Genomic DNA, 25,701 nt, shown 5'->3' with positions numbered 1-25,701 from the left:
CTATAAATGTCTCTTTCTTACTGTCTTTTAACCTTGCTTGGCTCTTGTTCTCAATAATATCCTGTGGCAGAGAGTTCCACAGGGTACTGTTCACATTGTGTGGGGTATCTCTTCCTTTCATAATTTTTAAAGTTTGCCTCTTAATTTCATGGGGCAGCTCCTTGCTGTTGGGTTATAAAGGGGAAAATGGGAGCTCCCACCTGACCTACGTGCTACTGACCTACCATTGGTTATTGTGTGACCCTTTATTGGGTCGCCTCTTCTTCATCACCTCTCTAAACTAAACAGTCCTAACCTCTCCTCCTGTGGCAGCCTCTGCAGGCCCCTCTTCACTTGTGGGTATGGCTGTAATCTACTGTGTCCTTACTCTCTCCTGCGCATGCGCACAGACTCCTCATGTTCTCTGAGAAAGTGTCTGAGCTGCTGCGGGTGTCTCTAGCCAGGCCTGGGAGCGAGGGGTTAGCAGGGAGAGTGGAAGGACAGGGAAGCTGCTCACACCTACTCCCCTTCTGTCTGTCTCTGCGAAGGCCGGCAGAGCTGGGTGTCCGGGAGGCTGGCCCTGTGCACTGCAGCACACCCCCTGTACTCCAGTCTGAACTGTGCTGTCTGAGGAGGGGCTTTCTACTAACTGCTGTCCTCTCTGCTTTCTGAGGCTCTTCTCTCTCCATCTCGCCTGGGGCAAACTGACCTGAATTAACCTCTGACCTCCTGGGTGCTGCTTCCTGGCTGAGCTTCTCTCGTCTCCTTCGTTAACCCTTTGATTGTCCCCTCTCTGTAATTTCAGCGTGGCATCCGCTCTGCACTCCGACAGCCACGACCGCTATGAGCGCCTCACCTCCGTCTCCAGCTCCGTGGACTTCGACCAGAGGGACAACGTGAGTAGCAGCAAAAACTAATCCAGTGCCTGCCAGCTGAGCAGCTCATAGCCCATCACACGTTAGCCAAGTCTCCCAGCCCCTGGAGAAATGGGGCGGTGTCATCATCCCTGTTTTGCAGAAGGGAAACTGAGGCACGGAGAAGGGAAGCCATTTGCCCAAAGCCACATGTAAATGAGTGAGGGAATAGAACCCAGGAGTCCTGGCTTCTAGTCCCATTCTCTAACCCCCTAGACAATACTCCCTTCCTAGAGCTGGGAAGGGAACCCAGGAGTCCAGGCTCCCAGCCACATCCCTCCAACCAGTGATTAGATGTCTAGCTAGCAAACTGTAGTTCCACGGAGAGGTGGCTGGTCACATGGTGCTGGCTTCTCTTCACATTCAGCTACTAAGCCCCATTACAAGCTAGACATCTACTGAATGTTTCCCTACTGCCCCCTTTTCCTGTCAGAAGCAGCTCTGGTGAAATGGGATGGGTCTGGGTAGGCCAAGAAATAGGAGGGTGGTTCCCAGGAGACATGCTCTCTGTCCAGATGTGTGCCATACCATGAGGAGCCCTGGCCTAGTTCCTGCTGCCTCTTTAGTCCATCGTGTGTTCCTCCTCTCCTGTTTGATGGCTGAGGTGGCCCCTGGGGATGTGACCCTGCACTGGGACAGCTGACTTCCTGACAGAGACCCTGTGCTAATGGGCAGCCCTTGGGGTCCGCACGGTCCCCACCGCCCACTGTAATTTAGCAAAATTGCTGCTTTGACCTCATGACTCAACTGGGAGGGTGACCAGCCAGTTGGTGCTGGTGTTGAGCCTGGCCCATGTCATACACAGGCGAGCGACTGATATGTCGGGAGAACCTGTGATGGGGTCCTACATACCTAGGCATTTGTGGTCTGTGTGCCCTTTCAGCTTCCCTTTCGTGGCAGGGGGAACCACTGGGCCTGGGGAAAACAGGGAAGAGGAGCCTTATATTGCCTGGGGAGAAGAGAGCAGTAGGGCTGGTCTCCTTGGGGCCTACCAAGGGGGAGTAGGGCTGAGAGAACCCTCAGTAACCTGGGGCTCCCATTGTCTCTCCACACAGGGCTTCTGCTCCTGGCTGACAGCCATCTTCAGGATAAAGTAAGTGGCCCTTGAATCCAAGTGTTGGTTCTAGAGCTTAGCCACTGCCAGAGCCCAGAGACCAGTGGGGGCAGTGGAGACCTGGTGCTGTGGGGCTCTAGGGTGGTTGTTTGTTCCTTGTCATACATCTGGAAGCCTCACCCGGGCTCAAAGCCCCCTTGCGCTAGGTGCTGTACAAGCGTGCAGTAGGAGACAGCCCCCACCCCACAGAGCTTACAGGCCAGCTAGAAAAGGCAGACAAAGGAAGGACTGTTCTGTTTTACAGCTGAGGAATTGGGACACAAAGAGACTAAGAGGACATCTATGCAGGCATGGTTCCCAGTGCGGCTAGATGGATGCACGAGATCTGCTTGAGCTAGTGCCTAAAAATAGCAGTGTGGCTGCAACAGCCCAGGCAGCAGCTTGGGCCAGCCGCCCAAGTGCAAGCCCACCTGGCCCCTGGGAACGTACACATGCCGCTAGCCCACTGCGGCCACACAGCTGTTTTTTAACACTCTGGCTGGCGCCGAGCTAGCGCTGGGGGGTTACGCCACCCAACGGCTGTCTCGATGGGCCTAAGTGACTTGCCCAGTGAGCCTGTGGCACAGCAGGGAATTCAGCCCAAATCTCCCCGTCCCATTCCGGTGCCTGATCACAAACCCTTCCCCTCCGTCCCCCAAGCTCCTGCTCGGAGGCGATATTCCTTTCTTGCTTCGTTCTGGTCACTGCGGTGCCCGTTGCTCTCAAAGCGGGGTCCAGTGCCAGTGAAGGTCAGGAGACCCTACCAGGGCCTCAAGGAGAGGGGGCCCTTGAGCTCTTCTCTAGTGTTTTCCACCCTTAGCTCTTAAAGTCCGGGGAGTCGGCACCATTACCGCCTCTGGCAGATAGGGAACCCGCGGGGGTTAAGGTGACAGTGGATTGCATGGGCACAGCTGCCTGGCAGGTTGCCACAAGTGAGCCTCGCACCCCCATCCCCATCCTGCAGGGGTTGGGAGCACCGGGGTGCAGTTGCAGCAGGTGGATGTTGGCTAGTGGATTCGTGTGCAAGGCCAGACTGCAATGTTCTGAGGTCCCTAACTGGCCATTCCCTGGGCTAGGACCAGGGCCGGTGCAAGGAAGTTTTGCGCCGTAGGCGAAACTTCCACCTTGCGCCCCCCCCCGCCCTGAGGTGCCCCCCCTCCGCTGCAGCTCCCCCCCCTCGGGAAGCCTTGCGGCAGCTCCCCACCCCAGCTCACTTCTGCTTCGCCTCCGCCCCGAGCACGCCGCCCCCGCTCTAATTCTCCTCCCCTCCCAGGTTTGCGGCGCCAAACAGCTGATTGGTGCCGCAAGCCTGGGAGGCGGGAGAAGTGGAGCTGCGACCGCGCGCTCGGGGAGGGGGGCGTAGGAACGCTGTAAAAAAAATTGGGGGCACCGCTTTTTGGTGCCCCCAAATCATGGCGCCCTAGGGCAACCGCCTAGTTCGCCTTAATGGTAGCACCAGCCCTGGCTAGGACTGAGGGCTCTGCAGCTCCTCTAAACGATGGTGTCATTAGAACTCCTTTAGCTCTGGTGTTAGGGGCTAGTGCTCCAGGTGCTTAAGGTGCCGAGCGCAACCCATGCGGATGCCCCTGGTGCTGGGCACTGGAGGGCTATTGGGATTTGGCCCGTGCCCTTATTAGGCAATGCCTCACTGCCTTTGTGTCCTTGCCAGAGACGATGAGATCCGGGATAAGTGCGGGGCCGACGCAGTCCATTATCTCTCCTTCCAGCGGCACATCATAGGGCTGCTGGTGGCCGTGGGCGTGCTCTCCGTGGGCATTGTGCTGCCCGTGAACTTCTCAGGGGACCTGCTAGGTGAGTGAGGGGAGGGGCGGCTCTTGCTGACCCTGTTGTGTTCCCACCTTTGGAAGGGAATTAGCCAGCCCTGCTCACAGCAGCCTAGCAAGAGTCCTCACAGGGGCGGTCAGGACATGGGCTCTCAAGGTGAGGGAGCATCGCTTCCTGCCCTGGCCCTGCAGTGGCAGCTGGGAGCGCCTCCTGTCAGGAAGGCTGTTGTGGGGGGAGGGGCATGGCTTCACTCTTGGTGGGGACGGGGGTTCTGCTGAGCCCTCACCCCCTTGCAACTCAGCCAGGAAAACTGGAGCTCAGAAACTTAACCTTTGACCCTTCAGCGTTTCCCGGGGATTGCAGGGTGACTCTATTTTCAGAGGCATTGCAGGGATGATTCCCAGAGCAGCCCTGCCCTGCCACATGTCTCCCCAGCCCAGGCACCCAACCACAGCCCTCTGGATTGCATTAAAGGTGTCTGTCTGTCGCTCTCTCCGCAGAGAACAACCCCTACAGCTTTGGGAGAACGACGATCGCTAATCTGAGTTCTGGGTATGTCGAGGAGGGGGCGGAGCGGGGCCCTTGGAGTGTGTCAGGTGGAGCCATGGGGGGGGCTGCCCCAGGAAGGCCCGGGAGGCTGTCCCAGCTCATTCACTCTGCAGAGCCAGCTCCCAGCCGCTGTCTCCAGACCAAAAACCCGGGAGCAGCCTCTGGGATGCCACCACTGAGCCCTGCGCTGGGTAGCAGCCTTTCAGCATGCATGCCCCATGCCAGCCAGTTGGACTGTCCCCAGGTGCAGTGCCCTTGGCTGGCAGCCTGGCCCGGAGGGAGCAGGGTAGCCCACGTTGGCTGACTGGCCAGGCACAAGATGGAGGTGGGTTCACTGCACCAACCGGGTGGCCTCAGCTGAGTGGTGTCTCTCTGGTGACAGAAATAACCTGCTGTGGTTGCACACGTCCTTTGCCTTCCTGTACCTGTTGCTGACGGTGTACAGCATGCGTCGGCACACCTCCAAGATGCGCTACAAAGAGGATGACCTGGTAAGGCAGGTGTGGCCTCCCCTTAGGGTTCTCTGCACTTCCAGCCTCCCTCTCTCTGCCGCCCCAGCCATGCCTCCCATTCATGCTGGGAGTGACTCCCCGTGCAGGGTTCTTGCCCGCACCTCACCCCTGATACAACTGTAACAGTCCCAGGGTCTCCAGGGCCCCCACTGGGTGAGTTGAGCTGCAGCAGCGAGTATGCAATCTCCTGTCCCTTCCCACTAGGCACTGCCTCTGCTAGGTACGTTCTAGGTTCCCCCACTGAAAGCCACCTCGCCGCCCATGGTTAATGCCCCCACCCCATCTCTGCTCAAGCAGCTGTTGTATAACCATCTCGCCAGGACAGAACCTGGACTGGAGCAAATGTTGGCTACGTGTCGGGTTGCCCCCATGCCAGCCAGTGGGGGATGGGAGACAACCTGGTAAATGTGGAATCCTGGGCACTGCCCTGACATTAACCCTGACGTGGCTTCACCCCTTGGCCACAGCCTGGTGTCCTGTGCTGCCCTAGTTTGGGTTCCCATACTGCCCTCCCCTCCCCTGGCCCCTTTGTCTCTTCCAGGTGAAGCGAACTCTGTTCATTAACGGGATCTCAAAATATGCTGAGTCGGAGAAGATCAAGAAGCATTTTGAGTGAGTCTGGGCGTGGATGCTGGGTCCCAGCTTGAGCTACTATTTTTCCTCTGCAGAAAATTTCAACTTTTGGGCAAAAAATGAAAAAAATGTAATAAATGTTTATAGAAGTATTGTCACCACTCTGTTTCATGGGAGTTGTAATTCAAGTGCCTCATGCCTACAGTCTATTAGGTGGGCTGGACTACATCTTCCATGATGCACCAAGTGCCACAGTGCATCATGAGTGATGTAGTCCCAACAGGGGAGCCTGGTTCATAGAGGAGAATGTGGGCATAAGGCACCAAAACTACAACTCCCATGAGGCACTATGGCGGCATTTCTGAATTGAGTGGTTTTGGTTTTCAGATGTTTGGGTTTTTGTCAAAAAATCAATATAGAAAGCAGCCCTAGTCCCAGCCCTCAGGGGAGAGGGAATGCTGAACCCTTCAGTGCCAACTCTGTCCCTGCAGAGATCCCTCTGGGCACAACCAAGCCAAGGGATGTCAGGGGAGACGATGGAGAAGGGGGGCAGTGGCCGTGGTACACCCAGACCCTCTCCAACAGTAGAGGACTCACCTGTTTTTAGAAGCCCCACAATGAGACCCTGGTTCTTCTAGGGCAAAGGACTGAAGAGGAGCCCAAGAGCACTGCTTTACAAGCAGGCACTCTCCTCCCCACCTTGTTCCCCCTATAAGAGCAGAGTGCATGGGCGGTTTCCTCCCCCGCTCCCGGCACAGCTTTAGCAGAATTCCCTGATGGTTGGGACTAGGCCTGAGAGTGGAGTCTGGGTTCCCACCCACCCCCAGCAATCCCACTGGCTGCTGGAGGATTTGTTCGAGGTGCTGCTTTCCACCTCATCGCTAATGAGCCTGGGGTTGTTTCCTGTCCACAGAGAGGCGTATTCCAATTGCACTGTGCTGGAGGCGCGGCCCTGCTACAATGTGGCCAGGCTGATGTTCCTTGATACAGAGAGGTAAAGTCTGGGGCGGGTATGGATGAGGGCCCCCCAACAGGCCTAGACCAGGAGTGTTGCAGAGAGCACACGGGATGCATCTGGGGTGAGAGGCTGAGACTCAGCAACAGGAGGGTTACAGAGAACAGGTCACCAAAAAAATGCATGGGGTGGTCTTGGGCTAGTCCTTACCTAGGCCCTGTCTGCACCACTAAACAGCAAAGGAATTGGGGACTATTTGACTCAAGTGATAGGCTCTGCTTGAGGAGCCCAGGGCTGGGATAGCTGGGGGGCTGCAGGTCAGGGGTGAGGGGCACTGGCAGAGCTGTGTGTGGGTAGCCCAGGGCTGGGATAGCAGGGGGGCTGCAGGTCAGGGGCGAGGGGCATGGGCAGAGCTGTGTGTGGGTAGCCCAGGGCTGGGATAGTGGAGAGTGGGGGGGCGCTGCAGGTCAGGGCGAGGGGGGTATGGGCAGAGCTGTGTGTGGGGAGCCCAGGACTTTGAGGAGACCTTAAGTATTGGTACTGGGTGCATGGCAGAGTGGGGTAGGGCAGAGCTGAATTACTGGGCTGCTCTGGGGTTATCAATCTGCTTTTATGGCCCCCACCACAACCACCGTGTCTGAACCCCACTGCTCATAACGGATTTGACTCTCAGTCCCCCTGTGAGGCCGGGAAGGATCAGAACTGAGGCCCAGGGGCACTGACTTGCTGCAGTCACACAGTGAGCCTGGGATTGTCCCATGCCCCAGTTTGGTGCCTTAAGTGTCCATAACGTCATTAGTGATGTAACCCCACCTTTGGACTGTGCAGCTGTGCTTCCACCCGGCGAGGGGGGAGAGTTAGTTACACACTCCTAGGGGCCCTGGTTACTCACCCTGGTGTAATGAAATCCCAGCAGACCCTGTTTCAGCTGAGTGGGAACCTTCTTAAAAAAATACACATATGAGATTCACATACGCAGAGAGAACCCCTGCCCCCCACGCTCATGTCTGATCCCTCCCCCACAGCCCCTGTGCTCTCTGCCACCACCCTCCCTGCATTCTCACACGCTGTCCCTGCTGGCTGCCCCTCTGGTGGTCACAGCAGGGGGAAGGGCCTGTCTGAGTCTCTGCTTCCTCTCCCGCCGCCTCCTCATGCAGGAAAAAAGCAGAACGTGGGAAAATCTATTTCACCAACCTGAAGACCAAGGAGAACGCCTCGTCGATGATCAACCCCAAGCCCTGTGGCCACCTGTGCTGCTGTATCATCAAGGGCTGTGAGGAGGTGCGGGGGCAGGGGTTGGAAGGGCACTAGGCAGTAGCATGAGTGGCTTGGGGGTGCTGGGAGACTGCCCCCATGCTGCTCCCAGCCCCCAGGTAGAGGAGGGCTCGGCCCCCAAATCCTGGCTTACCAGCGTGTTGCTGTCCCCTTGTCTGCCCTTAGCATCTCCGAGGCCCTCCAAGGAGAGGAAGCTCATTTTCCTCCGTTGTTGTTGTTACTGTCCCTGCTGCCCCTTGCTAAACAGCCCCCTGTCCCAGCTCCCACCCATTTGCCTCGTTAACTCTGATTCTTGCAATCCTAATACCAAGTGGAGTTGATGCACCCAGCGGTTGGTCCGGATTAGCCCGGTTGTGCCCCCCGCCGCTGGCTGTAGCGCCCGGGGAGGAGCAGTGTCACCGTGCCCTCTGGGGGGCGTGCCCGGCCTGGGGCCCGAGAGGGTAGCAGCCTGGTGGGGTTGCGTGGCTCTCGGCTCTGATCCATGTCCGTGTGTCCAGGTGGAGGCCATCGAGTATTACACCAAGCTGGAGGAGAAGCTGAAGGATGACTACAAGCGGGAGAAGGAGAAGGTGAACGAGAAGCCTCTGGGGATGGCCTTCGTCACCTTCCACAACGAGACCATTACGGCCATGTGAGCACAAGGGGCCCGCCATGGGCCATGGGAGGGGATGGGAGGGAGAGTCACTGTCCTTACCAGGCAGGCGTGTGAGCGGTTAGCAACAATGCTCAGTGCCCCTCCCGATAGCCTGGGGCTCAGCCTCCCTCATCTCCCCCTCTGGGGATGCCTCACTCTCTCTCCCTCTTCCTGTTGCCTCTAGAATCCTCAAAGACTTCAACGTGTGCAAGTGTCAGGGCTGCGCGTGCCGCGGGGAGCCCCGGGCCTCCTCCTGCAGCGAGTCCCTCCATATCTCCAACTGGACCGTCACCTATGCCCCCGACCCACAGAACATTTACTGGTGAGCAGGCCACACCTCCTGCCAGGCAGGTCTGGGGAGCAGCAGGGCTAGGGAGGCACCGACAGCCTGGTAAAGGGAAGGTACCGTCTGGGCCATGGGCCTAGCCCAGGAGTGCCCTTGGCAGCTGGGGGGCTCAGAAGAGGGAGCATCCCCATTGACAGGCCCACACAGCTGGCTGGAGGGGTCAGCTTCCTCTGAAACACCTGGGTGTAGGGTCACAGCTTGGCTGGGCCATGGGTCTGACTCAGAATGGGGAACAGTGGGATCTGGGTGCCTCTAAAGGGGGTTCAGGCCCTTGAAGAGTTAACGTCCTGGGCTCTGCCCAGCACAGACCAATGTCTGGCTCCCCTCTGCCTCCCCCGTGATCCTCTCCTGACTGGCTTTTTCACCCTGTCTCCCTCCAGGGAACACCTCTCCATCCGGGGTTTCATCTGGTGGATCCGCTGCCTGGTTATCAACGTCATCCTCTTCCTCCTCCTCTTCTTCCTCACCACTCCCGCCATCATCATCACCACCATGGATAAGTTCAACGTCACCAAGCCCGTGGAATATCTGAACGTAAGGCCTGCCAGGGGGACGGGCGCAGGAATGAGGAGCCGTCCCATCCTGTGGCACAGAATGGAACAGCCTTGGGGAGGTGGGGGTGGGTCATGAATGTGCACTGGTCCCTCCACCTCAGATATCCAGATGGGCTAGGCCTGGCCCCATCAGGCTGAGCAAGGTCCCTACGGGTCTCAAGTGCTCCTGTGTGGGGAGGGGAGGGCCTTGTATACATCACTGCAGTGTGGGCACTGCTCTGTTACGTGAGGGCAGAAAGCAGCCAGACTCCCTGTCCCACCTCCTGAGCTGCAGCACCGCAGAGCCTGTTGGAGTAGAACGGGGAGCACGTGTTGTTGGAGCCAGAGCGTTGGAGGTGGCTGCATTTGCAGGGGAGACGTGAGCGGCCAAGGATTCTGCCTGGGACACTATGAGAGGCCTCGGAATCCCTCTCTTGTCAGAACCTGGGCAAACAGGCAATCCCCACTCTGCCTAGGGACTGCCGGGCTCTTTGGCCGGCAGCCAGCGCTCAGTTTTGCATGCATGGCAAGTGGGAGGAAATCCTGGCTCTCCCTACCATAACGGAGAGCAAGAAAACACTCGGCTGACATGCCAAGGGACCAAAGCGTTACGAGAGCAAAGGAAAACTACAGGGGATACAGTGACTGCATTAGGCTGCCTCTACACTGGGGAAAACTCCCAGCCCGACAATCGGAGTAGCTGCACCCTGGCTGATCCCTACAGGGAGACAAATGAGTCCCAGGGCAGGGCCTGGGCTGGTGCATCGTTTCCCCGCCCTATACAACTCCCAGACTCTCACTTCTCACCAGGGGATAAGGCAGAGGTGCTGCAGGTTCCCATCCAGGATTCCCAAGTTGAGGAAAGTGCCCCTATTGATACAGCCCCCAAAGGAGCAGAGTCACACTCAGCTCTGCTGGCCGCTCTTGTCCTCTGCCACTGGCGATGCAGCAGGTTAGCCCGCTGCCCAGCCTCCAGATTTGCACTGACTGCAGTGAACGGTGTGTTCTTTGCCTTCCCAGAACCCCATCATCACCCAGTTCTTCCCCACCCTGCTGCTGTGGTGCTTCTCTGCTCTGCTGCCAACCATCGTGTATTACTCCGCCTTCTTCGAAGCTCACTGGACCAGGTAAGGACAGCCAGCGCCTGCTCTCAGCCTGAGCACTACTGCCAGCTGTGTGCACTCAACACCTTGCACAAGAGCAGGCATCTTTGGCCTGCTTGTCCCATTCCTTCCACCTAAGATCCACCTGTAATTTCCTTTCCTGGCGTAAACTGTGGGGGTGCTGTGCTTTGCAGCTGTTAATCAAATGCTGGACCCCACCTCAGAGGTGGCTGCACTTCAGTGAGCAGATGAACTGATTGCAATATGCACAGTCTGTTAAGCTCTATGGGCTCCAGATGGCTGGCAGGCGTTGCGTGTGTATGCGTATGATTGTTATCATTGTGTATTCATGAGCCAAGATATTTGCTGTGTCGGACCCTGCTGCCCTGATCACATGTTGTTAGGTCACATGGCTCAGCCTGTCTGAGCTGAGATTGCTGCAGTCCTGCAATCAGTGTCTAGTGGTCTGAGCATAGGGCTGGCAGCCTGGAAATTCAGAGTTCTAATCCCAGCCCGGTGTGACCTTCCCTGGGCCTCCCTTTCCTCAATGGTCCAAATCGGAGAATGATCCCAGTCCCCTGCTGGAGATCTGTGATGGTGAGTTAGGCCCGGGTCTACACTAAAAGTGTGTGCCAGTAGTGCAGCGTTGGCTAGGGGTGATGGTTCTATACCGACAAAAGTGTGAAATAAGGTGAACGGGTATAAGCTATACAAACAAAAGCACTTTTTAGCCAGTATAAGATGTGTCTACCACAGGGGAGAGGTTTACCATTACAACTACACCAGCAAATTTTTTCTGGTGTAGACTAGGCCTCAGTGACTGTAAAGCACCAGGCATGTTGCTGTCTGCATTCACTCCTGTGGCTGAGTCAGGAGGAGCCCCTGGAGGGTTGGGGATGCTGGGGCTGAAGGGGATATACTAGGGGAGGGGAAGGATGATTCAGTGGTTAGAGTGCCTGCCTGGGGTTTAGGGGACCGTGGTCAATTGCCTGCGCTGTTACAGATTTCCTGTGTGACCTTGGGCAAGTCTGTCCCCCTCTGTAGCATGGGGATAACAGCACTGCCGAGGATAAAGATATTACAGGGGGAGTGATAGCTCAGTGGTTTGAGCATTGGCCTGCTAAACCCAGAGTTGTGAGCTCAGTCCTTGAGGGGGCCACTTAGGGATCTGGGGCAAAATCAGTACTTGGTCCTGCTAGTGAAGGCAGGGGGCTAGACTTGATGACCTTTCAGGGTCCCTTCCAGTTCTGTGAGATAGGTATAGGTATATCTCCATATATTATGAGGCCTCAGATATTCCAGCAATCCCCCATTTATCTGTCTGTTGTACTCATTTGCCCTTCACATGTCCTGGGACCGTCTTTTTCTTTTGTGTTTGTACAATGCCTAGCACAGCGAGGGGCTGGTCCTTGATGGGCTCCTAGGTGCTACCAGAATACAAATAATTAACAACAATAATAGTCTAGTACAGTGGACAGATCAGTACCAAAGGGGCCTAGAGGGTGCGTTATAAGTACTTAAGATGAATCGCTAGACGGGTGTAATCACCCCCCGGGGGGCTCCCAGTCCACTTGCTAATAGCCTCCCCTGTGCCCACAGGTCTGGAGAGAACAGGACTACCATGCACAAGTGCTACACCTTCCTCATCTTCATGGTCTTGCTGCTGCCTTCGCTGGGCCTGAGCAGGTGGGTGAGGAGGAAACGAAGGCAGGTCTGGAGACCCAGCGCCACATGAAGCACTGGGCTGAGGATGCCCTTGGCCAAGTGCATTGTCCTGTTTCACTGGGGAGACAGCCCTCACACCCATCTGGCTCTTCTCTAACTATTTCCTTCCCTCTGCACGTTGGGAATTGTTCCCCTGGAGCGTGGGATGATGGCAGTTGCCTGAGAGCTATGGCTCCGTGCAAGATGGGTAATTTCTCTCTGGTTGCCCAGGGCTTAGATCCTGCTCAGTTGGCCCCTTACAACAACCCTATTAAATAAGCACATTTGTACAAAACCAGCCAATTCCCCATTTTAGCCAGGTGGGGGCAGGATGCAGCCAGCCTCCCCACATGTTGCAATGAAGGTCAGCCTTTCTCCTGAACCCACTTCTCAAATCCTCATGCCAATGTTCCAGGGAAACACTCACAAAGCCACCCCTAATGGTGTCCTACCACCTGTCTGCTGCTAGGACAGGTCCTCCGCGCTGGAGGCCTCAGAGCCCAGGCTGCACTGATGTGAAGAGGGAATGAGGGAGAGTGTCAAGTGCTGCAAGAGTAAAGGAAATTCTCTGGGAGTATCTGAAAATACCTGATGCTGTATCTGAGCCTCCACTGATACGAGCTGAGTAGCTGTGTGACCCCAGGGGGCTCCCACCTGAAAAGGAGCCCATCGGTTAAAATACTCACGCTTCTGACTGAGAATCTTTTACTGGCTCCGCAAATAAGTGCATAAAAGGCTGCAGGCTGCAAAATTTGGGCCTAAACCTAATAGAATTAGAAGAGAGAACAAGGATTTTTTTCTGCTTGTTTATTCTGTGTGTGTTTGAGGGCACGTTGGTTCAGATCCTCAGAGGGATTAAGGCACCTAACTTCCACTGATTTTAGGATCTGGGCCTTTGGAGCTAGTCAATTTCACTGTTTCCCTTGCATCGGGGGGTTCACCTGTTGGTTGGTTGTGTGGCTCTTTCGTCCAGCAGAGAGAAAAATGTTTTAAAAAAGAAGGTAAATTGTGATGCAGGGAGTGGGGCGGGGGGCCTGAAACTACTTTAAATCCATTTTTTTAAATTAATTAGATTTCAAGGTCATAGGACACACAAGCCACTGACGTGTCAGGAGGCAGGAAGATCAGAGCTGCAGCCAGAGACAGCAAAACATTCCCACAGCTCTTGTTAGGGCAAGTTCTATATGTTTTCTTTTCTGGGTGTGCGTGTGTATATATTTGCACTAAAAAGAGCTGTAGAAATTGTCTGCCGTTCCCTACCGTTCTGCTCTTCCAGTCTTGATATGAATCCTCAGACTGACAATATCACTGCGTCCTTATTTCATCTTTCATTTTTATATATATATATATATATATAATATAATGTCAAATGTTTTAGTCATTTTTTTATATTGGTTCAAGGGAGTGGAAACTACTTCCTCTTTTAGTGCAATTTTCCTTTAAAGCAACCATTTAAGGCCCCAGCATAATTCCCCCCCAGGGTCAGCAGAGAATTGCAGCAGATGTTGCGGCTAACTCCCCTGCAGAATTGAGTGAGGAAGTACAGGTACAGTGATGCGCATGGGATGGATGGCAGAGACAGACAGCCCAGCACAGCCTGAGCCCTCTTTCCCAGTAGTCTCACCATATACTAAAGATTTCCTCCTCTATACATACTGTCCTGAAGACTAGAAAGGGGAGGACGGCAGCACTCTCTCACATATACACGTGTCTGAGTGCATCCGTGTTCCAAGATTACTGTGTATTCGCAGCAGCTGTTGTTCCAGCTCCTGAGATGGGGCGTGACCACGTGTGCGTACAGCTTGTGCTCCTTGATCTCCAAACATTTATATACTCACACTAGACTCTTTGTTTTTAATTGTTCTCCCTAGTCTGGATGTGTTTTTCCGCTGGCTGTTTGACAAAAAATTCCTGGCTGAGGCCGCAGTGCGATTTGAGTAAGTGGTATCTGAAACCAGGGGGCGGGGAAAACCTGTCTTTGTAATTGTGACTCCTGCTGGGACTGGAGTTTGGGGGGAACTCACCCCACAGCCTGTGCTCCTGCCCCGTTCCATCCAGTGCCTCCTGCTGGGAAAGCCTGGGACTGGCGTAGCTGGGGAGTTCCCCGCACAGCCAGTACTCCTGCCCTGTTCCGTTCAGTGCCTCCTGCTGGAAGAGGGGGCCTAAGCACCTGTGGGGTCTTCCGAAGCCAAAGCTGCTTCTAGAGATGTTGAGCTGGTTCTTCCTAGCCAGATTTATTACTGGTGGGAAATGTGGTGCGACTGGCCTGTTTGTGGTCAAACATACCAGCTTCCTAGAAAGCAGAATGTTAGGAGGAAGAGGCGGAACAGTGACCGTTGCATGGCAGTGCCAACCCTGGCCAGCTTCCTCTCTGCCCATATGCCCTTCCATGTCTGTGGTCAGGTTAAGAAGCATTACTTGCCTGTCTCACTCCCCTCCCCCCTTCCCAGGTGCGTCTTCCTGCCTGATAACGGGGCCTTCTTCGTGAACTACGTCATCGCCTCCGCCTTCATCGGGAATGCCATGGACCTACTGCGCATCCCCGGCCTGCTCATGTACATGATCCGCCTCTGCCTGGCCCGCTCAGCCGCTGAGCGGAGGAATGTCAAGCGGGTACGTGGTGGAGCCGACCCCATCTCCCCTAGCAGATCCTGGGCACGTTCGCTGCCGCACTCGGAGACCTGCCCCGAGCACCCGATGCACGTCAGGCCCCTGGTGAACAAACTGGGCGTGTTCCTGTAGTTATAGATTTGTGCAAGTGTGCACCTGTGAGTCTGTACCTGTGCAAGCTGCACATCCAGACGCATGCTCACGCGTAGGTGTACGTTGACTAGTGTTTAAGGAAACAGCCTGCTAACAGGTATCGCGTCAGGAAGATCAGAGCTGCAGCCAGAGAGCCTGGGGAGAGCGGGGCATTCCCACAGCTCTCCCTAAGGCAAGTCCATGCGGTGCTGCCGTGTGTGCACTCACAGACAGGCCGATCCGCAGAGAGCCTGAACAGATTGTTGCACACGGAGAGAGCAGTGCACACGCTCCTGTGCATACACACACGCTTCCCGCTACCCGGGGTGCTGGGCAGCTCTGTGCGCCATACCGATGCGCTCTCCGCTTCCTCCCGCAGCACCAAGCGTACGAGTTCCAGTTCGGAGCCGCCTATGCCTGGATGATGTGCGTCTTCACCGTGGTCATGACCTACAGCATCACCTGCCCCATCATCGTCCCCTTTGGTAGGTGGCCCGGCGCCCCTCTGCCTTGCTGCACATGGAAGGGCTTGCAGCCAAAGGCAAGAGGGAGGTGAAGTCTTTCATTGCCTCCAGTGGGGGAGCCCCATCTGCAGGGTGGGATTGGAGGCATTACCCTGGTGGGGGTAAAAAGTTGGGAAACTGAGTCACGAGTCCACCCAATTTAGACTTAATCAATTTTCACCTTTTTTGTACAATTTCAGACAGTTATTGTCACTTATAGTGTCAACATACATTTATGCCAGACAACTAATAACAGACAAGACAGAATTGGTAAATGGGCCCAAGTTACTACATTGTGGGGCACTGGGAAATCCTGCCACCTTCCATGGTAGTCATTGCCTTCTCTGATCCCTTGGTGGGGTCCTTCAGTTCCCCCCCTTTAGTTTCTGCCACAGTGTTTCTCCAGTGTGGGCCCATGTTCTCTTAGGTCTTTCGTACGTTTCTATGTTACAGATCACTTCAATCTTTATTCAGTCGGCTTTTAACACATTAGCCCTTTGGGTTTGGGATAACCCGTTCGTTACTTCTGCACAAGCTTTAATTACCCAACTTCAGCATTTTTCCTGTTCGGTTTTGCAGTTTCTGGGTCATGTCATTTTATGTCATCCTGTCCTGAGTCTTCCCATGAAGACATTTTTTTGTTGTCACGGGTTTGTCTCTTTTTATCTCAAAACTTCCAGCACAATACGTACCTTTGTTCTGTCAGCAGTAACATCGTTTTAAGCAGCTCAGCAATTCTATGTAAAAAAAGAATTGGCAAAACCACACTTATGCCACCAAGGTCTTGGCCTAAGTGTTACCTCATCTGTGCTCATTGGCTGTCCAGGGTTACAAATCCTTAACCTAGAACTAGCAACGCTTTTAATTTGACCAGTTAGCCATCCTCATACTTATATTTCAGTGCTCTAAGTCAGTAGATGTTATCCCTTAATCTGTTTTGGGGAGGGGAGTTTGGAAAGCAGGGCTATGATTCTTTCATGGCACAATTTCTTATCTTCTTTAACCGGGGTTTACATTCCAAGCCCAGTTTTGTTTGTGAACCATTACAAAGAAACGTCATTAGAAATGTCCCTCTGAATACATTTTGAGGGGTGTCTTAGATTTAGGGCCTCGATATTTAGTTGTTGATGTGACCCCCACAGCCCTAGTGTGGCATGGCTTCTGTCACCTGGGTCCGGTATTTGAGTGTATGTGTGAATGAGACCCTTCAGAGAGCCAGTTTGTACATAGACGCACAATGGCTCTTGCATCGCCTTGGTGCCCAGCATTCCCAGTGAAGGGACAAGTGAGTTACCAGCTGGAAGCTCCACCCACATGCCAGCTGCTGTTTCTCACCTGGCCATGTATTGCACAGACCAGGTAAGAGAGATGATCCCCCTGCTCCCTACTAGGAGGCTCTCTGCTCCCCCCCCATTTCAGGGGATGGCTGCCCCTGGTAACTGCAGTGAGAACATCTGCCAGGCTGGGCAGTGAGCTGTAGATTTCCCAGCTGGAAGAGAAAGGGCCTCAGTCGTCTTTGCATAACCGCTGTTTCTGCTCTGCCTCTTGCCCAAAGATCCCTTTTGCCCCAAAAGAACGCTTTCCTGATTGGCAGTGTGTCCCCAGTCCCTGCGGGGTGACAAGTGCATGGGCGGGGGGGGGAATGGCAGCGAACAGACCTATTGCCCAGTCCAGCTGATGCTGGAGTCCCTGAACCACTCTGTTTGCTGGCGGATCATAGTCTCCAGAGGAGGGTGGAGAGCAGTGATCTAGCTACATATTGCTCCATGCTTGGCTGGTTGAGAAGCTTCTCTGTCCAATATTATCGTGGGCCTTGTCTTCTGGTCCCTGAAACCTCTTCTTGGAGAGGCCATGTTTGCAGAGCTCATGCCTAGAAGGGTGTGCCAGGTCAGAGATTCTCAGCCAAGCAAGTGCGTCCCTCTCGACACTTGCTGCAGTGGTCAGTGCTAATGCCATGCCTGATGCCGGTGTTCCAGGAGGTTGAATTTTTGGTGTGGCACTCAATGCTTTGCCATACATAGATGGCACCGGCTTCTGCTGGCACTAAGGGGCACAAATAATTATATGGAAATGAGCCCCCTGAGTATCGTACCTGGCCTGAGGATCCCCCTCTCCAGCAGGTGCAGAGCTATCTGCTTGCGTCCCAGAGCAGGGGTTCCCCAGGGTGGGGGGTGTTACAGCAAGTACATGTGTCACTGCGGGTGCTCAGCTGCCTGGCACAGCTGCTCAGCCTGGCAGAGAGGGGACTGGGGGTTTGGAATAGGCTGGAAATAGATCACGCTGGGAAGTCCTCCCTTAGCCCCGTTGAATGAATCCTTTCCTTTCTGGAAAGTGTGGCTCTGCATGGAGTGAAACTCCCCCCATCACTCTGACTCCTCTGTTCAGCGGTGAGGTGGACACTGAAGAAGGGCCTTCCCAGTAGGCGTGGTAGGGAGCATGGGTGGTTCCAGGCACCTGCGCAGCAAGCATATGCCGGGTGTGGCAAGCCACGGGGGGCCACCTACCGGTCGCTGTGAGGGCGGCAGTCAGGCGGCGTGCCTGCGGGAGGTCCGCCGGTCCCGCGGTTTCGGCGGCAATTCGGCGGCAGGTACGCCGAAGGCGCAGGGCCGGCAGATCACCCGCAGAAATGCCGCCAAATCCGCATCACCGCGGACCGCCCGCAGGCATGCCGCCGAAGGCTGCCTGACTGCTGTGCTTGGGGCGGCAAAAAACAGAGAGCTGCCCCTGGTAGGGAGAATTATGAGGCTTCACCTGAGTATTGGCTAACTTACTCCAGCGTCCCAGCACCTTGAGTTCGGAGTAGTCTCCCTAAGGTCCAGCCCTGAGCAGCCTTGCGGAGAGAGCATGCTGGCACCTGTGAGCCGTTCCCAGATCTCCCACTATCCCCTGCTGCTGACCCTGGAGCCCAGCGGCCACCTCACTGCTCTCGCTCACTGTCTCTCTCAGGACTGATGTACATGCTACTCAAGCACCTGGTTGACAGGTACAACCTGTACTACGCTTACCTGCCAGCCAAGCTGGACAAGAAGATCCATTCGGGGGCCGTGAACCAGGTGGTGGCAGCCCCCATTCTCTGCCTCTTCTGGCTCCTCTTCTTTTCCACCATGCGCACAGGTAAGCATGGGGCAAGGGGAGGGAGCTAACGGGGCGAGTGGCGGGCGCCGAACTATAAACACGTACTCAGTCTGGCTGAGGAGTGCTGGGCTCCACGTCCCCCCAGCACCATGTGCTGGTTGTCCCCCTCAGTACGGGGCAAAGGGCCAGTGCAGAGGCCCCTGGGGGTGGTGAAGCCAGCGGAGCTGCATGCTGGGTGTGCGACTGCCCTGACTGTGACCCTTTGCCTTGCCCAGGGTTCCTGGCCCCCACCTCCATGTTCACCTTCGTGGTTCTCGTGATCACCATTGTGATCTGCCTGTGTCACGTCTGCTTTGGACATTTCAAATACCTCAGTGCTCACAACTACAAGGTGAGGCCCCAGGAGGCACTGGGGGTGGGGAGTGTCCGGTTGGAGGGAACCGTGGCTGAGGTGATGAGGGGTTACCTCAAGTTGGGCTGATAGGGAAGCTCCTCACAGGGCCTTTCCCCTTCATTATGGGCTCCCTGGTCTAATACCTCTCCTGCCTTCCCACTCACATGCAGTTGGGTGTCGTTGGGACAGGGCTCTCCCCCCATCTCAGGGCCACCACCACTGGTCTCATGGGGGGCAGGAAAGCTTAGAGGGACGCACACCCCCTTGCCAGGCCCCATCATTGGCGCATGAGCCTGTTCCCTCTCCAGCCTCCAGAATCACAGAATATCAGGGTTGGAAGGGACCTCAGGAGGTCATCTAGTCCAACCCCCTGCTCAAAGCAGGACCAATCCCCAGACAGATTTTTTTATCCCAGTTCCCTAAATGGCCCCCTCAAGGATTGAACTTGCAACCCTGGGTTTAGCAAGCCAATGCTCAAACCACTGAGCTATCCCTCCCCTAAGCAAGTTCAATCTAACGTGGCGCTCAGCCCCCCGCAGCCCAGCCATCGCTTGTGCACCCAGGGTCCCTGGTCAGATAAGGCTCCCAGGGAAGGCTCGATGGGGTCAATGGACCAGCTGCCCCGCCACCTCCGCGCCGTGTCTCCATTTCACTCTGTTGACCTCTAGATTGACCACACGGAGGTGGACGCCGTGGACGGGAGAGTGAACGGGCAACCTGCCGCCGTGCCGCCAGCTCCCAAATCCGCTGTGAGTCGCCAGCTCTCCCGCTGCCCTGCGTCTCTCGGTTTGGGACAGGGGAAGGGGGCTGCACACGTCTCTTCCTGTCTGAGGGCCTCACTCTGGGCCTGGCCCAGCCGGCATCTGTGGGGTGCAGGCAGGGCTCAGAAGAGAATGCCCTTCCACATGTCCCTCGCCCAGCTGAGATGAGGAATTGTACTGTCCGTCTCCTCCCTCCCCCCTCGCGCCCCTGATGCTGTTTGTTCACTTTTTGCCTCTCTCTCAGCTGGGACAATGAAACCAGACTGGTCAGTTCCCCGTTTTGTTTCACTTTCTGGCACTCGCCCATCAGTGCACGCTGCAAACGTTGCAGGGCTGGAACGCCACATCCCAGCACCAGCTGTTTTCATTGCAATCTGACATGATGGAATGAAAACACTTTGGGGTAACCCCTCCCCCTCCTGCCCAGCTCTCTGGGGTCTGGAGTCCCTGAAGCTGCCCCTTCAAATCTCTCCTGAGCAAACCGGCTCTGGTATAATCAAGTTATTTCCAAGCCCAGATACTCTGCTGCAGCTAAGATCTGCCAGGGGTGGGGGGAGGAGCCTCAAGGAGCTGGTTACATCTGCCTGACTCTGCCCTCATCTCCACTGTAAGTTAGCGCCACCTGGGGGCTGCTCTGACCTGTGACAGCTGGCAGTGATCTCCAAGAGGGCATTTGCCAGCTGGGGATAGCTGGACTGCAACACATCCCAGCCATGTCCTTCATTCCCTCATCTCCTATACCAGGGCTCTCTGGGCCTCCTACAGGAGCTGGCTACACCAGTCCTGTACCCATTGGGGACTTCCCCATGCCAGGGTGCTCTGAGTGGCACAAAGGGGACAAGGAAGTGGGGCTGTGAATCCTTTGCAATGTCGAGATTTGTCCTGAGAGCAAACAGTGTGTGACTAGTAAAGGAAGGGCTGGATTCCCCTCCAGCAGTGTGACTCCACTGACTCCTGATTCATCCCAGTGTATGGGAGAGGCTGGCAGGGGAGGCCTGATGAGGCCTCATCGGAATGACTGCATGCATGTGTAGAGGCCGCTGCGGCTAACATGGCCTTGTCACCATTGCCCAAGCCCACGCAGTCCTGCTGCCATGCGCTCTCCAGTTACCAAGGGCCCTGTTTGGTAAAATTCTGTGGTGACATGGCTGATCTGCAGATTGGGGAAGGGGGGGGAAGGGCAGAATTCCCCAAACTGTTCTGACTCCTCCCATTGGCCCTGCAGCCAGATAGGTGTCCGTACAGGTAAACAAGGCCCTGTACTGAACTCCAGCTACCTGATGGGGTGGTTTTGTCCCTCCAGGTTAGATCCCCTGCTGCTCCCCATCCCCACAGCGGGGAAGCTTCTTTCCAAAGGGCCTCAATATGTGAGTGCCCACCTTGAGCCATCTTAGAGGGGTTGATTGCCAGGAAGTGCTGGGCACCTGTCTTCCGGCAGGGGGAAGAAATCGGACCGCTTTAATATCAGGCCATCCAGTCTTGTAGAAGCCCTGACCCCCACTACTCCCAATTCTCCCACCCCTGGCTCTCTGGAGGGTTCAGAGGTTTCCCGAGGTCTTTAGAAAATGGGGGGTTACCTGTAATGGGACGTCAAGAGCTGCACCCCAGGCCGTGTTGCTAGCATTTCCCATCCAAGCGGCGTCCCTGAAATCATCCAGCTCCTCTCCCTGCCCCCGTCTCGTGCTGAAACCTGTGCATTCCATGCAGTAGGAGTTCCTTTCAGCCCCAGCATGCCCTGCACTCAGCCTCCTGTCTGCATGGCACTTATCCGCCCTATTGCACTGCTGTGGCTTTCCAGCAGCCTGCACAGCGCTAACAGGTCTCTTGTCTCCCCTCCGCAGCAAAAGTACATCGCCCAAGTGCTGCAGGATTCCTCTCCGGAGGGTGACGCGGCTGAGTCCGAGGAGCAGGGGTCCCAGGACGAAGAGCTCATCAACCCGGACGGCATGAACGACACGGATTTCCAGTCGTGTGAGGACAGCCTGATAGAGAACGAGATCCACCAGTAGTGACCCCAGAGGGCAGGAGGGGCAGGGCAGTCCTGGGAACAGGGGCGGCCGCTGTGAACAGAGAGAGAACCGAATGGAACCGGGAGCGTGGCAAGGAGGACACCAGCCCCTGCCCCCTCCCACCTGCCTGGGCCGCTGCCCTAATGCTCATTCCAAGGGTGGGAAGGGGCCGTGCATCAAATTCTCCATTCCCTGCTTCCGCCCCCGGCCCGCTCCCTCTCACTCCCGTCTGGGTGGGTGAGAAGGGACCTGCTCTTACTAGTTACCTTCTCTAACACCTACCGAGACGACGAGACCCCAGGAAGGGGAAAGGAAGAGGAGGAGGAAGATGACTTTGACCCTTGCTGCTCCCATTCTGGGGGGAAGAGGACCCAGGGACAGCAGAAGCCTGGATGCTTTGAGGTGGCAAATGTTGGGGGGAATCTCCGGTCTCCAGTGGCCTCTCTGCCCCCCACATCTGGAATCTTGAACACTAATAATTTATTAGATTTAAAAGAAAAAAAAAGCTTTACTCAAGGTATTGTAACCCCAGCTAGTAACGGGTGGCTGGGAGCCCGGCAGCTAGCACTGGTCCTAGCCATAGGAGGAGCAGTGCCCTTGTGCTGTGCTGCCCTTTGCCCCAGGGCTATGGCTCGCACACGCATGTGCATCGGAGTGTGGGTGCCCCTCCCCAGCCCTTGGCTCTGTGGGCACGTGAGGGCCACGGTCCGGTTTGGGGGAAGTGTAACAACCTGGACCTCCTCCTGCTCTTCCCCCCACGCAGCCCAGTGCCAGGGGCAGCACCCAGCCGAGTGCGGGGAGCGGGTGTCGCCCAGTGAAAACCGCGCTGGCTCAGCGATGGCTGGAGAGCACATCCGGGTGGCGAGGACAGTGGGAGGACCCCTCGCAGGGCGAGGGGAGCGTAGGGGCTAGCACGGGCGCGTATCCTATCCGTCCCATACAAGAAGAGGGAGCCCCTCCCCTGGCATGGCCTTTTCACGTCTGTGGTAGCTGGAACCCAGTCGGGCCATGGTGGGAGCTCGCCCTGGGGCATGTGGCATTGTTTTAACTGGCGTTATTTTGTACATTTTACCCCCCCCCCCTTTAAAATAAAATACTGACACCCAGCTGCCGCTGCCCCCCATGCTGTCCTGTGTCTGCGCAGCGGGGCCAGCAAGGGGGAGGACTGGGGTCAGCTTTCCCTGACTGCTGTGGAGTGGAGCTGGGCACTGAACCCAGCTACCAACAGGCGCTGGGGCTGACCCTGATTCCCTGGCCCGGGTACAGAGCCCTGGCTGACCCCTCCTGTGTATGTGGTTCCTGCCAGCGTAGGGCTGCGGCTCCCTGTCCCCATTGCTCAGGCAGTGTGAGAAGCAGCCTCTGCCATCCCGCCTCCCCCAGCCCCTGGGAGAGTTGGCTCCCCCTTGTGAACTTGGTCCCATGGGTGAGTGTAACATGCTGCTGTGGGACTTTCACGGGACATCACTGCCTGCTGGGAGTATTTCTAAAACCTCCCTCCGACCCTTAGCACCACACCCACGCTAGGCTGGATTTGCACAGGGGGCTGCGTGCCAGGCAGAGTGAGCAGCAGGAACACAAAATAAACCTCCCTGCTGGTGAGTTGTATTTATTTTCCCTTGCCTCCCTCACCCTGCTGCTCTGTTCATTGGCCACTGCCGGCCACAGCCCTGACTGCACACCCTACGTGGACACTGCTCCAATTAACTGCAGCCGGAGCAGCGCTTGGAGCCCAGTGCGTGTATCAGAGCCAGTTGGAGCTGGCTCTGGGGAGGGCAGTAATAATCTGCCTTGGTCCTTTGCTAGCAACTTCCAGCCAGGAGCTCAAAGCACTTTATAGACACTAAAGAGTTAAGCCTCAGCCTTCCCCATCTCTGCTCCCAGGAGGGCAGTCAACATTGTCATCCCCATGGTACTGATGGGGAAACTGAGGCACAGCAGGGAAGAGACTTGCCCAAGGTCACACAGCAAGCCCAAGGCAGTTTGGAACAGAGACTGGATGTCCTTCCTTTACCCTGCCCCTCTAATAGGAATGCCAGAGCCAGAGGCAATAGCAGGACTTGCTCCTTGATGTGGGAAAACAAAGGGATGAAGGGCTCAGACGCTGGCTCATTCTTAGCAGCTAGCTGATGGCTGGAGCATGTTCTTCTGTAGTAGTGGCTGGGAGAGGGTGGGCCCGGTGGGTTCCTCAGGCAGACTTCCCCTCCCCTCTAGAGCTCCCTGTTGAAATGCACATTGTTTAATTTTGATTGATTTCCCCCAGGACAGGCTAGAAATGAAGCACAGGGCTCTAAGTGCTTGTGTCCAGCCTAGGGAGCAGGGGGGATGCTGGTCCCTTGGCTGCCTATTCCCATCTGCAGCACCCCCTTCACCCCGGTGTGGCGGACAGGCTGCGGTTGCTCTATATGTGTGGCTGTTGGGCGCAGTCCCTGGGCACTGCCTGGGGGGAGCTGTGTTCTAACTGGCACCGTGTCTGTGTCGAGCTGTGTATAATACCCTGTATATATTTGTGTAAAAAAGAAAAAATGGAACTTATCAGATTGCCAGCCTCTGTGTGTTGAATGGGTTCGAGCTGGTGGATGCAGAGCCACGGTGGTGGCGGGTTCTGCCTGGAGCCTAACCCCAGAACTTCAGGTACCACATGTGGGGGGCACTGCCCAGATCTTTGGGCACTGTGTGTGAGGTGGGCCCTGCCTGGAGCCTAACCGCAGAGCCTCAGGTACTGTGGGGAGGGGACTTCTGCCTGGAGTCGGAACCCAGTGCCTCAGGCAGGGGAAGGGGGGCAGGCTCTGCCTGGGGCTGGCACCCAAAGCCATGGGTACCATGTGCGGGGAGCTCTGCCTAGAGCTGGGAGCCGGACCTCGGGCACCATTATGGGGTGGGGGGCTCTGCCCAGCCTTGAACATGACCCTTTCCCCCTGGTTAGTGTGCTGAGAGGCCTGGTCCCCTAACAATCATGTTCCAGGCCCCCTAACAATCTTCCTCTCTACATCCAGGATAGACTCGGACTCACCTGCCCAGAACCCAGCCTGGGCTCCTGGTTGCCAGACACTGAGTCCTGCCCTGCCTCGCCTCGCCCGAGGTGCTGCCTGCTGCTTCACTTAAGCCCGCTCTGCCTGTTAGCTCCCATAGGGCTTTTTGCCCGAGAGAGCACAGGTGTGGGGTGGCATTTGCCCCCCCCACACACACACACACACTGGTGGCAGAGGCTGGAAGCAGCCCCTGTAAGGTTCAGCAGCCCCAAGGTGGGGCCTGTACTGAGGGCCCCTTGGTGGCAGCGTGATGAGAGGTCCTTTCTTTCTGCCTGAGTTAGGAGGGCTTTCTGGTGGGGTAACAGTCCAATAACCAGTGGTGCAGGGGCACCTCCCAGCTTCAGCTCCTAGGCCTCCCCTGCTACCTACGGCCTGGCTCCAATATCTTGGCCTTTCCTGTAGGGAGACAGAAGGGAACAGAGGTCTCTGGGGAATGCGGTGTGCATGGCTGGTGTCTGTGTTACCCACTCTTTGTGAGTGCTCTCATCAGCCCAATGTGTCCTCTCTGGCTATAGAGGGAGGGTGGCTATTGTTGCTTTTCCGTGCTCCCTTAGCCCCCTGCCCAGTGCCTGTGCTGCCCCTTAGGCTTGGCAGCACCCAGCCCAGCTTCTGCACGCACATGCCAGGTGTAGGGCAAGGGGGTGTGGGTCTACTTCCAACCCACCACACACAGTTCCACCTGGCAGGCAGGGCCCAGCTGAAGCTTCCTTACCTCTAAGAATATTTGAATCAGACACCACCCCCGACCCATCCCCTCTGCTCTTCAGTTTCACCTTCTCGCTGTATCCCCTGACACGTCCCCTCCCTGCTCTGCCCAAAGGACCCCCAGACCCACCACTGCATGCTCCCAGCAGCAACGCTTGGCACTTCCAGACCACGTCACTAGTTCCAAGCACTGCCAGTGCCCAGGGGAGCAGCCTCTCATGGCTAAAGCAGTTGGGAGCCTGACGTGCTGCAGCAAAGCAATGGAGTGTTCAGTGGAGAAATCAGCTGGTGTGGGGATCCCACTGTCTGGGTGAGCTGCAATTCCCTCTCTGTGCCCGGGACAGACTATCGCTCTTCTATAGCAGCAGGTCCCAGTCTCTGCTCTGCAGAGCGCTGTCAGGTCACTTGGGGCTAGCGCCTCCTTGCCTCCAGCTGGTTCTACCGATCTCCAGACTCTTCATTGCAAAGGAAACCCTGTCACAGCAGATGGAAAGAACAAGGAGCCAGTCTGGCTGCCTCTTCGGGGCC

General features: G+C 56.2%; 1 protein-coding gene across 3 annotated transcripts in view; it reads left to right on the top strand.

Annotated features, from left to right (window-relative positions):
* Nucleotides 1-23,976, top strand: part of TMEM63B (transmembrane protein 63B) — a 91,815-nt gene extending 67,839 nt beyond the window's left edge. For all 3 annotated transcript variants that reach the window (XM_054021936.1, XM_054021933.1, XM_054021935.1), the window contains 20 exons: nt 785-875; nt 1,949-1,986; nt 3,656-3,798; nt 4,272-4,323; nt 4,703-4,811; nt 5,374-5,444; nt 6,319-6,399; nt 7,518-7,641; nt 8,133-8,266; nt 8,454-8,591; nt 8,996-9,149; nt 10,169-10,275; nt 11,851-11,937; nt 13,827-13,892; nt 14,406-14,568; nt 15,077-15,182; nt 18,147-18,314; nt 18,551-18,666; nt 19,338-19,418; nt 21,272-23,976. In XM_054021936.1, the coding sequence (XP_053877911.1) occupies nt 785-875; nt 1,949-1,986; nt 3,656-3,798; nt 4,272-4,323; nt 4,703-4,811; nt 5,374-5,444; nt 6,319-6,399; nt 7,518-7,641; nt 8,133-8,266; nt 8,454-8,591; nt 8,996-9,149; nt 10,169-10,275; nt 11,851-11,937; nt 13,827-13,892; nt 14,406-14,568; nt 15,077-15,182; nt 18,147-18,314; nt 18,551-18,666; nt 19,338-19,418; nt 21,272-21,439 (2,197 nt within the window). In that variant the 3' untranslated portion in view covers nt 21,440-23,976. The remainder of the gene's footprint in view (nt 1-784; nt 876-1,948; nt 1,987-3,655; nt 3,799-4,271; nt 4,324-4,702; nt 4,812-5,373; nt 5,445-6,318; nt 6,400-7,517; nt 7,642-8,132; nt 8,267-8,453; nt 8,592-8,995; nt 9,150-10,168; nt 10,276-11,850; nt 11,938-13,826; nt 13,893-14,405; nt 14,569-15,076; nt 15,183-18,146; nt 18,315-18,550; nt 18,667-19,337; nt 19,419-21,271) is intronic.
* Nucleotides 23,977-25,701: the final 1,725 nt, after the last annotated feature.

Source organism: Malaclemys terrapin, chromosome 3 (genome assembly GCF_027887155.1).
Source record: "Malaclemys terrapin pileata isolate rMalTer1 chromosome 3, rMalTer1.hap1, whole genome shotgun sequence".
NCBI lineage: Eukaryota > Metazoa > Chordata > Testudines > Emydidae > Malaclemys > Malaclemys terrapin.
Note: the sequence above shows the minus strand (reverse complement) of the source record. Positions and strands in the feature narration are given on the sequence as shown.